The following is a 16,064-nucleotide window of genomic DNA, read 5'->3' on the forward strand; positions in this document are numbered from 1 at the left end:
GAAAAAAGGCAAAGGGGCACACAGGAAGCGGCCAAGTGACCTTCTACTAATCCTCTCAAACGTAGCGTTATGCCTCTCTCGCGGCAGTATTAAAAAGTTTTTTTTGAAGAGAGGCAAATGCTCAAAAGTGTACACACAAAGTATGCCGTTAGGTGTGCCCCTATTCCTTCTTGCAGAATACTCATGTGGGCTTACAAATACGGAGCGCCCGTTTAGAAGTCACGTTTAGTACAAGTAGGAACGAAATGTTATGTGCACATTTTAGGTGGTGAAAAGGGAAAATTTATTTTTTCTCACCTTTTTTTTTCAAATGGAAAAAAGTACTTATCATGGTGTCTAAATGTTTTTTTTTTTTTTTTTCAAAAAAAGAAACTAATTATGCTAGATGATTACCCCGACTAAGGATCCTTTTGGGGAGGAACCTTCACAGTTAAGGCACGTAAAAACGGTTTTTTATTTTTTCCCATTTTCCCCTTTTTTGTGCAAATTTAACCACAACGCAAAATCAAAGTTTGCATTCGAACACTTAAGAAAAGACGTCTTGTTTAAGAATGAACATTTCAACTTAAAAAAAAAAAAAAAAAAAAGCGCATGTTGCGCATAATCTATTTTTATTTGTAGGTAATATGCTATAGGTAAGTATGACATTTTGGAAGAATTATTTTTTTTTTTTCCTTCATGGCAAGAGCATACAAATTGCAATGCCCAAGATGGGATCACCGCAAAATTGTCCTGCTCGCGTATTTCGAAATAGGGAGAATTTCACTAGCGCGATTTAGACTCACGGGTTGGTTTTTTAGAGTTTAGATTTTTAAGCTGGTCTCTTAGAACTAACATTTTTAAGCTGGCCTTGGCAATAGGCGTTCCAATTTGCCCTTTTAATTACCCGAATAACTGCCTTCTTAATTCCCATTTAAGTTATCTTACTAATTACCTTATTAATTGCCCCCCCCTCCCTATGAAGTGCGCACATTAATTTCACCCAAGAAGGATTTATATATCCTCCCGCCCGTCATTACGAACGCGAGCGAACGTGAAGGAACGCGTCCGACGTGCATATCTCCCCCAGGTTTACACTAATCGAAATGATTTTTTTAAAATAATGCGGGTTATTTTACTAGTAGTGTAAAAAAGGAAGGACGCAAAAAAGAAGCACTTTAAAAGGAAATATAATGTGTGGTGTAGTTTCCCTCCAAATGAGAATTCTTCTTCCCCTTTTATAAACCAAAATGGAGGGAATGCTTTACTAATTCTAACGGTAACGCGGCAGACGTGACGTAGTGTAAAATGACCTAAATGTATAACGCTTTACACTACTGCGTTATTATGTCATTTTGCTGCTCTGCTATTATATCACTTTGGTTTTTTTTTTGCTTTTTTTTTGCTTTTTTTTGAATTTTTTTGAATTTTTTTTTGAATTTTTTTTTTTTTTTTCTTTTGTACATACATCATACCCCTGTTGATAAAAATAGTGTGACAAATTGGTTTGAAAAAAAAGGGGAAAAAATTGAAAAGTGAAAAGTGAAAATTGTGCAAGTTTTTAAAACAAAAATTTTCAGAACTTGCCAAGGGGCGTGAAAAAATATTGTGAAAAATTCAGTTGCCCTTGTGAGAAGGAGACATATACGTGCATGCGAAATTCATTTTTTTGCCTTTTCCTTTTCTGGGAGTGGAAGGTCGCACAGATTTGGGCAGCCCATTTTCGCCCCACTGGAAAAGCAGAGGTGAGAAAATTAGGAGCAGAAACGAGGAAGGCACAGAATAGGCAAAAATAGGTAAACGTAGGAACAAAGTTCAGGAGCAACATAGAAAGGACAAACCTAGGAGCCGCGACTTATAACCTGAAACGCAAATTTCCGAATTGCACATGTACCAACTACGAAACGGATAAGTCGACCGCACGGCGAGCAGAACGACAAAAGGGTGGAAGTAACAAAATATATATGCCCCTAAGAAAGGAAGCAAAAGAAGAAAAAATAAAATTTATGCAGGAAAAAAACGTCTTTGGAAAATGATGTGCGAAAATGTGTCCTCGTTAGTGGTTCGAATGTCAGAAAAATGATATTCCCAGAGGGAGGTAGAAAAAAAAAAAAAAAAAGCATCAAAATAGCGCATCGTAACGCATCGCATCGCTAAGCAACGAGGGAGACTCTTCCCAAGAAAGAAAGCAATTAGGGCCAAGTCTGGGCGGCTTCCCTGCAGTGGCATTCGGCGTGTAACACACTTCCCGTGCATGTGTGTGTATATGTGTGCGCACGTGTGCGTATGTGCTCGTCCTGCACACCCGCACTCGCATTTCTGCGCTTCGCACAGTGAAGGGTGTAAGCAGAGCGAAAAACATGGAAGAGAAAAAAACTGCGCGGGAAGAAAAGGATCTCATTTCTGCGGAAAATATCTTCCACGATATCTGCACCTTGATTTTGAACAAGAACATCGAAATAGAGATCATCCAAGAGGGGTACTCCTAAAAGGAAAAATATTTGAGTGCCATTTGTGGTAGCGCCTGATGGTGCAATGCATCACTTGTGTGTATCCGTTGTATGCCTGTGTATGTCCCGCTCTTCCTCACTCTACCCGCTTCTTTTTTTTCCCCCCACTTCCTCCCCCAGATTGCTGAAAAAGGTGATGGGCGATGAAGACTCCAATAGCATTCTGTTCCTAGAGGAAAGCACAAACACGCAGAACGATTTGACAAAACTGAATGCACATCTGGAGGTAGACAAAGCAAATTGGTCTCCAAACAAACACGAACTGAGGTACGCGGATATTCACATCACAGTCGATTTTAATAAGAAGCAGTTAAGTTATAGCATCGATAACTCCAAGATACATAAATGCTATCACTACAGAATTACTCTCCTGCTGGACCATATTACACGAGAAGGATTCCCCTTTAAGGATAGCATTTTGTATTTATACCATGGGATTAATGATAGGAGTTCCATGACGTGTGGATGCTGGCAGGATGGGAAGACTGTCGATAAGTCCTTAGAGGAGGACGAATCTAAAGATGTGAATATTCTCAATAGTGGAGAGATTGGAGAGGGTAAGGCGTTTTCCGCGCGGGAGAAGTCCGAAGAGCATATGAATTGGTACGAACAAAAGGATAACTTATTTTTGCACAAAAATGAAGACATAGAACAGTTGAGGAGAGCTCCCGTTTCGTACGCCTTCGATCAGAACATCATTTTTTCCAACAAGGAAAATGACGATTCGGATGGAAAGCGGTCGCATAGGTCGTCCCAAGTGAGGCATCCAAAGAGGGAGGTTGCTAAGCGGGCGGAGGGGAGCATCACAGATGGTTCGTCTTCCGATGGGGGGGCGGACTCGGAGAGCGCCAGGGAGGAAGAGAAGGAAAAAAAGAAGGGAAACAAGGGAGACGCTGCCCAAAACGGGGAAGTGAAAAGAAGTTGCCCTGATGAGGAGGAAGAAGAGATAGAAGACGTCTCCGATGGAGGGTGCCAACCGGTGGGCAGTGCCGCAAATGTGGGCACAGATGTAGACGCTGACGTGAACGCAGACGTAGTGGCAGTCATGGGCGCTGACGCTGACGCTGACGCAGAGGACGCGATTAAAGCGGGGAAGGAAGAGAGCAGCCACAAGGATGAAGGCACGGGATTTTCCATCAAAGATTTGGAAGAAATTAGCCACTTTCTTCGAGATGATTACATGAACAAAAAAGGGAAAAGTGGCAATTCCCTCATGATGGGAAGTAGGGGAGGAAAATACGTAAGAGAAAAAGAAAAAAAAAAAAAAAAATTCATGAAAATTATGAATGAAAATATCCCCCTAACGCTTATTTTGTCAGATAAGGGTAACGAAATATGCAAAGAATTGATTAATAAATATTCGAGGTATTATCGAGATTTTGTGGAGGAACGTGTTCTAGGGTGTGGCGGGTTCGGATACGTAATGAAGGTAAAAAACAAGCGATTTAATATTACCTATGCTTTGAAGAAAATAACCCTGTGCAGCAGCAAAAAAGGAGCGTGCTCTTACCTTCACTCCAGTAGTGACCTAATGAATGAAAACAACCGATACATAATGGAGGAAGCAATCATGATTGCGAAGCTACAACATGAAAATATTGTACGGTACTACGATGCCTGGGTGGAAAATAACATCGATTTCTACCTGCACGATGAAGTGGAAAATAACTACGAACATGTTAGTAAAAAGAAAAAAAATTATACACACTATATGGAAGAAATAGTGAACATGCGGCAATACTATAAGGAGAAAAAGGGGATAGACATTAATGAGAAATATTTGTACATTCTGATGGAGTACTGTCCAGGGAAGACGCTGAGGGAGGCCATCGACTGCGGCTTTATATATAAAAATGAGAACCTCCTATGGGAGTTAATAAAGCAAATTTTAAAAGGGCTACACTACATACATGATATGAACATTATGCACAGAGATATCAAGCCATCCAACATTTTCCTCCAAATTAGTGATAACATCTTGACAGCCAAAATAGGGGACTTCGGATTAACCACCCGAATTGATAACAATAGTAATAATATCAACCCATCCGCAGGGACAGTGAATTATATATCCCCTGAGCAGTTAAATGGAGAACATTTTGATCAAAAGGCGGATATCTTTTCCCTAGGTGTGGTATTCTTCGAAATGTTTCACGAGCCGTTTTCTACCCTCATGGAGAGGTCCATAGTGCTATCCAATTTGTTAAAAGGGATTTACCCAGATTATATAAAATCGGATCAAAAAATTTTCCACTTTTTATCCAAATTGTTAGCCATAAACCCGCAGGAAAGATCTTGTGCGTATTCTCTACTGCATGAAAATTTTCTATTCTCCTTCGAAAAGGACTTCACCGAGATTTACAATTTAGTGGAGAACAAAAGGAACTGTGAGGAAGTGCACACCATAATTAGTACCCTCTTTGACAAGGTTGAAAATAGCAAGGGAGAAAGTCTCATCAAAAAGGAGGACTTGGTATCCTTTCAAGGCGCAAAAATGTTTACAGACGAATCGGATATGAAGAAGTGCATTAAGAAAAAGATTATAACTTCTTTAAGAAAAAGGGGAGCCATTTTTTTAATCACTCCAATGATTTTGCGGAATAAATATTACACCAATTTGGAGCACTTCCATGTGGATGAGAGTAGCAGTTCACACAGTGTCAGCAAGAAAAAGGACCTCAAAATGTCCAACATTTTTATTAACACCAATAGGAATGCCCTCCTGGACAATATGGTGTACCTACTAGACATTTACGGCAACAGCATCACCTTGAGGCCCTCCTTCTTTTTCGCCTTCTCTGAGTACATTTATGAAAATATCGAATGCTACAATAGGTATAATGAATCCAATTTTTTCCTCAAGTTTTACACCAGTGGGTGCACGTACAAATACCCCACCGTTCGAAGCAAGCCATCGAAAAAGGACCCCCCTTCTGCAATTTACCCAGAGGAAGCTGAAAAAATATTCTATTGCATTTTAATTAGCTCGAAGAATGTGTACGGACAGGAAGAATTAAATTACCTCTCCATCTTCTCCAATGCGGATATTCTCGTATCTGTCTGCTCCTTGTACAGCCACATTTCGCACCTTAACAAATTGATGTTCCTATGGTCCTACATTGACCTCCTCCCTCTGATACTGCACGAATGTTTAGACATCTCGCCAGATCTCAGTGAAGAAATGAGTATTCATTTAAAGAAAAATTCGCCCCTCCTGGGAAATAAAGCGAACATTGCTCCTCTCCTACAAAAGTTCAAAATTAGCAGCAATAATCTCCCCAAGGTGTGCGATTTTGTGTATTCCCTATTTCAGCTCAAATGTGAAAATGGAAAAGTGGACGACTATTTAAACTCTTTGAGTAGGTTCATATCGGACGATTTGAGCAAAAAGGGTGTCCTTCCTCCTCATTATAAAAGCTCTTCCGCTTTACATGGGGATAAGGCGAACGCAAGTTATGGCCCCAGCGATATTGCCACAGGGGGGGGGACCATCACCGGTGCGAATGCTAGCGGTAATGTCGCTTCTCCCAGTACTGCTAGTGGGACCCCCAGTGCAGGTACCAACGATGTATCCATTAAAAGAGTCCAGATCGTGCCGAACGAACAAGCGAATCTAAGCGCGATTAGCAAAGTGAAAACCCTTTCGCTGATAGATAAGGTGAAAAAGATAAATAGTTTTATTGGGACAAGCTCCATCATGGAAAATACCTGCTTTGATTTATTCCTGAATTATGAAGAAAGCGTGTTTTCAAATGAAATTATATTTTACGTGATCGCCGAGGGGAAGAACAGGGATATCATAGCGTGCGGCGGGAAATTCGATCGGGTCATTCAGCATATGAAGAGCTGGGGTACGGCGGCAGGTACGGCCTTGCCTTGTACAGTTTTGCCCGGCACAACCTTGCCTGGCGGTGTGGGTATACTCAACGACCCTGGCAGCCGCGCTGGCAACGACCTGGGAATCTGCCTGGACAGCGACACCTGCTACGGGGGCGACTACGACACGGGCGGTGGTGGCACCGATTCGAAGCTGCTAAACATGAAGGCCTATGGGGTAGAAATTTATGTAGAGAAAATATTCCTTAAGGTGGCAGAGTCGAATGAGAAACCGCCTCTAAATGTTCAATCTACTGCAACATCGGAGAGGACGCAGATTTTTAAAAACATTTTACCCTCCCCCAATCATGAAAACGTTTTCTCCTGCTCGACAAATTTAATCCAGTCGCCTGTGAGCAGTGGCCCATTTAGTTACTCCTCCCCCAAGGTGGTTATTCAGGTGCACGAAATGTCGAATCTGCTGATAGCCTATGATTTGTCCAAGCAGTTATTACACAAGAATATCCCTTCGTATATTTACTTTTCCGCCAATAATGCAAACACGAAAAAGAAGATAAAAAGTTTTAAGCCGCACAAGATAAAGTTTATCATTTCGATCAAGTCAAGTGGCAGCGACGTGTCTTTCGATGCCCACAACCCTATCAAGTTAAATAACGTTAATTATAAAATTTTTAATTCGAAAAATGAGGACTACAGTTTTATGCAGCAGGAGGAGTTAATAAATTACTTAATTAAGAACGTCTAGTTGGGTTTTTCCGCGGGGAATTTTGTGTAGCTCCCCCCCAATGGGGTATTCCATATGGCCAGCTTAGGTGTGGGGACAGCGGGAAGCGCAGCTAGGTTGAGTTAGACTCCTAAGCTCGCGCTATCGCACGTTATGCACACGTTGCATACACATCCCGATGGGGCGGATCATGACAGCACACCCATTCGCAAGGTTGGCTGGCCCTCCATGAGCACACCTGCCCCGAGTGCACTCCCGCCCATCGCACATTCGACGTAGTACACAGCGCCGCTGCTGCCTATCTTTTCATGTTCACCTTTCCCAATTGGAAACATTATTAATTTTGCTATCGTTGCTCATTTTTTGTGATTCTGTGGGGTTCTTATTAATGCCATTTTGTCAATATTGTGAAGTCTTTTCCTTTTTTCGTGATTTTTTTGTCATTTTTTTGTCACTTTTTGCCATTTTTTTGTCATTTTTTTGTCATCCTTTTGCCATCTTTTTCACGATTAAGCGTGGATACGCGTTTTTCCGCCCCCTGGGTGGTGCCCACGCAGACACACGCATCATGGGCCCCTCTGCCCCGCTTGTTTGTAAGGACCACAAGTATATTTGTATATACTTCACAACGAGATAACGCACGTTTGCGTTAGATGATAAAATTCGCCGTTCGCCTTTCATTTAAGGAAGCGGACGGTGACATATTCGTATTGTGCGTATGTACACGCATATATTCTTGTACATGTGCTTATGAGCGCACTCCCCTTTTCTCCATTCTTAAGAGCCAACTTTATGAAGTCTCGAACGCATTTATAAAAGAAAAACTTCGCTGTGGAGTTTTAAACGACCCTACCGATGGTGACAGCATGGCCAAAATTCGTCTCCCCCTTTACTTTTTGCTTCCCTACTTTGCTGTGCCTGTTGCTTCAGGCTGAACAGAAAACATATCACAGGGATAAGTAACGCTGTAGGAGCAGCACACAGTTTGTTTATTTTCCCTTTCTGAACCTATTGGTTACTCCCTACCTTCTTGAATTACGCCTTATTGTATTTTCAGCGAATTTGTCCTAGCTGGACTTCGAGGAGGGACAAACACAAAATGGGGGAAAACAGAAAAGGAGAAATTGTTCGAAGGGGTTCACGCGCAATCTACCCCCTCATGTGTGTGCCTTCGAACAGTTTCTCCTTTTCCTTTTTTCCAACAGAACGAACGAATAGGTGCACATTTTGCGGGAACGTAAAAACTATCCATGTGTTTCAAATTAAAAAAAACGGATAGGGGAGAATCTCCTTAAACGGATAGGAAGACCCCCCTTAAACGGAAGAGTTATCTCCAAATAGGAAAAACGGGAGGAGGGTGCGAAACCCATTTGGGGTAAATTGCACAAGAAAAAAGGCATATTCAAAAGTTTACAAAAAAAATGAGAAAAAAGACATTCTTCCATATGAGTAGGCCTTTAATTATAAATCGTCCAAGTTTTCATTTTCCTTGATGTGTTTAATGGCCTGATGGGTAAAAAAAGGAGAACGTGGCGAGCCGTGGATCAAGGACGGTCATATAGCGCACACACACGTGCATGTAATGTGCATGAAATGAGCGTAAAATTGCACGCACGATGAGCAAAATGCACATTTAATGTACTCCCTCCATGTGCGCAATCTTGCGTCGGCATACCAAAATGGAATATTCCGCTAGACAAGTGTCCCTATCGTCAATGTACATGAATTTTCTCAAAACGTCAAGGCCTACGGAAAGGAAGAGAAATAGGAAAAATGGGAGAACACCGATGATACACTTTACGCCCACTTGAACGGGGTTCCCACTTCTTATGTAAGTCCACATGTGGGTAGTCCTCCCCACACAGAGATATACACACACCCCTGGGACTCTTCCAACGTACCGTTAATCTGTTTGATATAATTGGACACCTCTGGATTTGCGGAAAAGTTGGCCACGAAGCTAAGGATGTATCTGTTTAAAACAAATTTATGGTAAAGCATTTCCTCCTTTTTCTTAAAATGTTCACTTCGCACTCGCAAAATCGTTTTTAAGTACGTAAAAATAATGTCAACGAAGTTTTTTTTTTCTGTACAAGTCAGGTAATCCAGTTCTTCATAACGGTCACTAAAAATGTTGGAAATGAATAAAATTAGCTTGAAGTTTTCCAAACTGAATTTTTTTTTATGATATACGAACATATCCATGAACAGAACATTTTTGTGATACAATTCGATGTGCGTTTCTTGGAAGTTGTCAAAATAGTTTATGTCATTTATGTACGTTAGACTTTCCCTTATATGCTCAACGGTATTTTTGTACACATTTTGGTATTTGCAAATTTGTTCTGATTCCAAGTTTTTTTCATCAAGGATGTTGTACACTGCTTCGTAAATGAGCTTAAACATCAATGCGATGTATTTGAGTAAATAATTTTTGTTCTCCCCCCGGTGAGCAATTTTGCACTTCCTCGCTACAATGCCTTTCTTGAAAAAAAAAATCACATTTTCGTTCATTTTTTCCGTGTGCGCGTAAAAATCAACATACAACAATTTCATATTTTGCAAAATGTGTAAAAATAACTTATTTTCATTTTTCAAGGAATTCTCAATAAATATATAAAAGTAGTTACAGATGGTTGCCTTCTTTTTAATTTTTTTTAAAAAATCCCAAAGGGACAAAAAAAGAACAAAGGAAAAATCTTCCACTGTGCAAAGCTGCTCATACGTTCTCTCGTTTATTATAAAATTGTTCAGCAGCATAAAAATGTAATCCTTATTAAGCTGATTCATGATAATATGATAAAAATAAAAGGGGTACAGAAATGCAAATATTTCCCAGCTGTTTTCATTGTGGGTTACTAAATTGATTAAAAATATTAATTCGTACTTGTCCATGTCTGCATATGGGGAGACATTTCCAGTTGTTTTCTCTCCTTCCGGGTCACTACTTCGATTTCCGCTTACGCTATTCACATCGTCAGCATAATTTTGCCTCCCTAAAAATAAACTCTGGTATGTTTTCCTTTCCGTTATCTTTTTTTTAATCGAATCGTTATGTGGGATGTAAAAGATGAGAATTTTCAGCGCCTTTATGTAGTTGTTCAGCTCCGCTTCACGCTCTTCTACTCCTCCCTCGATTTTGTTTTTGCATATTGTCAATAATTGGATAAGTTTGTTCTGTTCATTCTCGTCTAGTGTGGCTCCTCCCTCTGGCTTCCTGAAGTTGTAATGCTTCTCGATGAAGTCCACTTCATTGAACGGCTCCGGCGACATGGTTTTTCTCATGCGCTGGTTTGTTAAGTTGGTTCAGGTGGGTCGCTTTTCAGGTGGGTCGCTTTTCAGGTGGGTCGCTTTTCAGGTGGGTCGCTTTTCAGGTGGGTCGCTTTTCAGGTGGGTCACTTTTCAGGTGGGTCACCTTTTAGGTGTATATCTTCCAAGGAGAATGTTGCTCCTTCTTTCCGCTTTATATTGGTCAATTTTAACATCTATTTGTGAAAAGGGCACGAAGCGGCCATTCCTACACGTGCAGTGCATATATGTAGAGGATGTTACTCTTCATTTTGCCCGCGTCATTCTGGGCGGCCGATTGTTCACGCAATTCAGTTTTTCTCATCGTTTCGTTTGAAGCATTTTTACGGCCTTCCTTTTTTCTAAAAAGAGTTACCTCTGAAGGGTTTTATTAGGTGTATATTCTGCTCGGCTCTCACTTTGAACCTTTTTTAATCATCCCCGAAATGTTTCGAATGACGATATGTATGCGTTGTTTTATGTATGCAAAATGTGCTTTTTTTTTTTTTTTTTTTCTCAATTTTTACACCTTTTCGTTCCTCTCCCACTTTTGCTAAGCAACGTATGCACTGCTCTTCAATGTGGGGTCATTTTAATAAATTGCAATTTCATCGCAAATTGATGTGATAAAAAATGTGGGTAATTTTCGAAAGGGAGAGGACAAAACGGCCAACCGTCACTTCTACTGTTACTACTTAACTGTGTAGGACCCCTTGGGAGTAATGTCACCCGAAGGGGGCACACGTTGAAAGAGATGGTCGGAGAGCGGGGCGTAACCAATTCGGATGTACCTCTTTCGCGGTAAAAAAAAAAGGAAAAATGGATGATGTACACCTTGTATGCCCCCTTATGGTGTGAAGTTATGCTCGTGCCATTCTTTTATCCTTTTTTTTTTTTCAATAAATTATACATAGGCGTTATTAGAAGGGGAAATTTATTACAATGTTTGGAAATATCCAGTTTTTGTGAACCTCCCCCATGGGGGTCTTCATCAACGCAAAATGGGGTGCAGCAGCGGTCCATCGTACAATGGAGCGATGAAAAGAAGTATCAATAAGAAGGATACGCAATTAGAAGGGAATGGCAATAAAAAGGAGAGGCATCGGCGCGGGCATTACAAAAAAGCAACACTAAAAAACGTAACCAAGCAAAAAACGGCAATAAAAGGAGCAACTACGCCAAAAAGAGTGCATCACAGTTGGAGTTACTGTTTGACAAAAAAGGGGCGTAAATTTAAAAACACAACGAAGTGATGACGCAAGGTAATGTCGCGACAACTACAGACCGTGTCCTCTCGTTTTCACCATTTCGGTTGCTAACTTGTCCGTCTACGGGGGGGTGGAAAAAAAAAAAAAAAAAAAAAATATATATATATATATATATTTATACACATGTAGAGTGTGGCAGCACAGGGGCGATAATGAATATGTCACACAAATCGCACAAGCTGCGGTTAACCACTTTCGCATTTTTCCCTCCCTTTTGGTATTACCTCCGGATCATAATCAGGGAACTCCTTAATCAATTCGAAAATGGCATTTCTCGTTTTTTCTATCAACTGATTGACAGTCATTCCAGGGGTCGGGTAAAAGGGTTCCCCAATCGATAAATACGCAGTTCCCAATTCAAACAGTTTTGATTTGACATTCCATAATTTTCCAGAGGCATGTAATGCACATGGCAATACTTCACAATTATTTTCAATTGCGAATTTAAAAAAACCTGCTTTGAATAACTGTAACTGTCCATTAATAGAACGTGTGCCTTCAGGAAATACCACTGTGCCTATGTTCATATCTTGGTACTCTTTACATGTTCTCATAACCTCCACTACACTTCCTGGCTTTACTTCCCATCCACCTTTCCCTTTGGTAAAATGAATCGGGATGTCTCCTGCCAAGTACAGCATCGGTCCTGCAATGGGTATTCGAAATAACGAGGCCTTAAAAACGTACTTCAAATTCCATTGCACCGTACCTGCATTAATTACCCACGGGTCTAGAGAAGATAAGTGGTTGATAAATATAATAGTTTTGGATGGCTTGTATCCCTTCTTCACTTTCCTGATTATTTTTAATCTCCAAAATGGGTTCAACGGGCACCACACTGTGTCGAAATGGGGGGGAAATCGCCATCACATGAGGGGTGGCAATGCATACGAAAGGGTATAATAATTTGGGTACCTCTCCACACACACATATGCATACACATACGCACGTGTGGTTAATTAGCGCTTTCTCCTTTTTCGGTGCAGTGGAGCATGTTGGCTGTCCACACTTCTTTTTTTCCTTCCACATGGGGATGTTTTTTTTTTTGCGCTCTGCTACACCTCGCCCAACTGTGGCTCTCACTCTGGTGGACCCTTTTAAGCAGCCTGCCCATTTTCTACTTACTGAAGTACATGGCAATCCTAAAGCAGTAGCCAAATATCGTTACTCGCGCCTTTTTGTTGCATATAATCAGGGGGAAGAACACAACGATGCATAATAATTGCGAGACAAAAGCAAGAGTGACTAACACCAGTATGAAGAAATAAATGTAAGCGGTAGCAATCAACCTAATGACAACATTAGATTGCTTGTCTCCCTTTTTTTGGGGTTCTTCCATTTTTCCTAAAATGTAAGTTAGTTAATATGTTGGGGTGTGGGGGGGGGAAGAGAATGAAATTCTGTTCTTCGCAATTTGGACCTTTTATATGACACTGTTGCTTATAGCATAGTGCGATATTTTTATGGCTGTGTTGTTGTAGCTATATGTGCAGCTTCACAGGGGGAGAAATGGGGAGCAATTATGTAATGCGTGGAATGGTACAAATTGCGGGGAGGCCTACAAATTACGTGGAGGGGCTTTCCCATAGGGGGTATGAACACTTCAGAGGGGATGCATCACATGCAGAGAGGCACTGTCGTCACGCAGGGGGGGCGTTCACATGTACATATGTGCTTAAAAGTTCGCACGTGTTGTGCGTATTTGCGTGAAGCTTGAGGGTGAAAGGGTGCCGAAGCAACAGGAGTGGAAGAAAAAAAACACGAAAAATATAGGAAAAAATATAGGAATAGAAACAAGAAAAAAAATAGGAAAAAAAATAATAAAACAAAATGGAGAAAAAAAAATCACCACCCTACGCACAAAGTCGCTTTAAAAAAAACTATAAAAGCTCGTTCTCACCGCGACAATCGCTTCAAGTGACTGCTCAATTTAGACGTCACCAGGGGAAAAATAAGGGGAAACGCCAAAAAAAAAAAATGTTAAGTGGGGTAGTACTCTGCGCAGGAGATGCTTGTGTGGATGTAAACTTGCAAAAGGTGAATAAACGCAGATCGATAAGCATATAACATAACACTTATGCGGGCGCGTATGTACACCTGCTTAGCGAAATTGAGTCTCCATGGAGGCAATTTTAAAGAATGCCGTGTTAGCGGGTAAATATCCTGTACATATGATGGTATAAAACCCAGGGGAGAGAACGAGCAACTGGCAAAATGGGTGTCACTATATAGGCCCAATTTACAGTGCGCCCCTTTGCCGTTTGTCAATGTTGCATGTGAAATTTTTATAACACATACAAAATGGCAGAGAGTGAAATAAATACTGAAAAATAATGAACAAATGGATGAAAAAAAAAAATGCAGAAAAATGGTTAAGGGGAATGCCAACTTGTAACATTACATAATTTCATTTTTTCGAAAAAAAAGTGAACAATTCAAAATGCGAAGCAGCCGATTTTACGTTCCAGGTTAAGTAAAATGTTTACGTATTTTATTTTGCGTATGTTATAAAAGTACATAAAAAAAAAAAAAAAAAATGGACCACAGTTAAATGTCCCATTTTATCTTAATAACGTATGTTGTAAACTCTATGCATTTCGAAAATTGAGTAAACGCCCAGTTTGCAAATTTGAGCACACAAAGTGAATGATGGTGTCTGCATGTAGGTAATAAAAATGTATGTGCATGTGTGGCAGGCGAGTATATGATAGCTTTACGGGGTGTATGTAAAAACGAGGGTAAACAGAGAGCTACTTGTGCCGTTTGGAACAGCTTAAAAAAGGAACTGTTAATTTAAATAAGTTGCGAAAAAGGAGGAATAAAAGTGCCCTGTTGCATCACATCCGCTTCGTTCGTTTCGCGGAACAGCGGTGTGTACGTGGACTATGAAAGTGTGAAAAATACACAAACATGGCTCCCGCGAAGCAATTCCACGCTGATATAAAACTATGCTAAGTGAACGTTCCAGGTGTACAAATGGATGGCAACGCTTCTCCCGTAAGTGCAAGTACAATTACGACTTTCCCCCCTTTTTGTGATTTTCCGTCCTGCGTTAAAGAATTAACCAAAAAAGGGGGAAAATGCATACATGTATATATGTACACACATTTTTTTTTTACATATGCGTGCCGCTCGACAATGCAGACAGGCATACAAAGGGTTGAAGATGCAAACATGTTCACTTTTGCAATCGCACGGAAACGGTCAGCGAGGATAACCTGAATTTTCGAATTCGCTTTTTTTCATTATCGAGGTACTCCTTCAGGTATATCTGCTTTTCCACCCCAGACTCATCTTCATATTTGTCTCCAAAAATTTCCTGAACTTCCAAGTCCATTTTTTCTCGACCAAAACGCACATACAAAATTTGCAGCGTTTTCTCCACAGTTATGTACCCATTCATTTCGTAATCGAACATGAAAAATTGAATTATGTTGTATAGGTCACTTGGAATTTGCTTCTTCTTGTCGTTTACGCACCGCAAGTAGAGAAAATAAATTTCATCATAGTCTAGGCAGTTGTCCATGTTGTCATCGAACTCCCATATCATTCTTTCGACTTCGCTCTGGCGGAGGGGGGGAAAAATAATTTTTCATCGGCCTATCTGCCTATTTTTTTCTGCCTATCCGCTTATTTTTTCTGCCTCCTCTATCCCGACAAAGAGACACAGCTTAGCGCTTCCTCTTGAGGGTAACCCACAGATAGCGAGTTACACTACGCTGATTGGCAAAAGTTATAACGTTCTCACGCTCAACGCAAGAGGGGCACTACGCACTCTCATTCGCCCATGGCTGCTACATCATGTTGTATGAAGATGCAGATGTAAAGTGCCTAAAATGGGGGTACTCCTAAAAAATGCGTAGCTCATTTGAACGCAAAATGAAGCAGTGGGGAGGAGGCATAACCTTGGAAATCTTGTAGTTATATTTATGCAAAATGTCATGCAGATTGCAAACGGAAATTTTTCCTGTATTGTCCTTGTCCATCATCTTAAAAACTCTCTGCAGATTTTTTTTTTCCGTGTTGGAAATTTTTTTCAAATTTTTGATGTCCAGTGGGGCTATAAATCCATTTCCACAAATATAAAAGTTGGGATTCTTTTCATTATTTAATTTTTCGATAACGGGTATGTACGGGTTGTCGTTCATTTTGTTTGGCTCTATTTGTTTCTTTTTGTAATTGCTTCTTAACTACACTGGCGGATTTTCAATTTTGTTAAACTTGTTATTGAGTGCCACGTGATGAGCAGCATTCCTTCGATGAGAGTGCCAATTCGTGTGAGGAAAAATATTTGCCATACATTTAAAGTGTGCAAAGAAAAAAAAAAAGCTAAAGAAAAGGGGAAATAAATCGTGCCGCTTAAATGGACAAGAAAAAAAAAAAAAAAAAAATAGGGGCCGCGAAAGAGAGAAATGTGAAAACATTTATTTAGGAAGTAAAAATGAATTTCAGCCCTTG

The 16,064-nt window shown here is 40.4% G+C and overlaps 4 protein-coding genes across 4 annotated transcripts; 1 reads left to right on the plus strand and 3 right to left on the minus strand.

The window, feature by feature from the left end:
* Positions 1–2,339: 2,339 nt before the first annotated feature.
* Positions 2,340–7,071, plus strand: PVX_118270 (serine/threonine protein kinase, putative; the record flags this gene model as incomplete). The annotated part of the gene is made up of 2 exons (XM_001615897.1): positions 2,340–2,458; positions 2,610–7,071. The coding sequence occupies 2 exons, from the start codon at positions 2,340–2,342 to the stop codon at positions 7,069–7,071; spliced, it is 4,581 nt and encodes a 1,526-aa protein (XP_001615947.1).
* A 1,440-nt stretch (positions 7,072–8,511) lies between these two features.
* On the minus strand, positions 8,512–10,323 carry PVX_118275 (hypothetical protein, conserved; the record flags this gene model as incomplete). Its single annotated transcript, XM_001615898.1, has 3 exons — positions 8,512–8,556; positions 8,726–8,796; positions 8,952–10,323. 3 exons carry the CDS (start codon positions 10,321–10,323, stop codon positions 8,512–8,514), a joined length of 1,488 nt encoding a protein of 495 aa, XP_001615948.1.
* A 1,292-nt stretch (positions 10,324–11,615) lies between these two features.
* Positions 11,616–12,945, minus strand: PVX_118280 (hypothetical protein, conserved; the record flags this gene model as incomplete). Its single annotated transcript, XM_001615899.1, has 3 exons — positions 11,616–11,666; positions 11,831–12,444; positions 12,732–12,945. The coding sequence occupies 3 exons, from the start codon at positions 12,943–12,945 to the stop codon at positions 11,616–11,618; spliced, it is 879 nt and encodes a 292-aa protein (XP_001615949.1).
* Positions 12,946–14,784: 1,839 nt separating this feature from the next.
* PVX_118285 (hypothetical protein, conserved) lies at positions 14,785–15,754 on the minus strand (the record flags this gene model as incomplete). The annotated part of the gene is made up of 2 exons (XM_001615900.1): positions 14,785–15,171; positions 15,512–15,754. The coding sequence occupies 2 exons, from the start codon at positions 15,752–15,754 to the stop codon at positions 14,785–14,787; spliced, it is 630 nt and encodes a 209-aa protein (XP_001615950.1).
* Positions 15,755–16,064: the final 310 nt, after the last annotated feature.

Source organism: Plasmodium vivax, chromosome 12 (genome assembly GCF_000002415.2).
Source record: "Plasmodium vivax chromosome 12, whole genome shotgun sequence".
Lineage (NCBI taxonomy): Eukaryota > Apicomplexa > Aconoidasida > Haemosporida > Plasmodiidae > Plasmodium > Plasmodium vivax.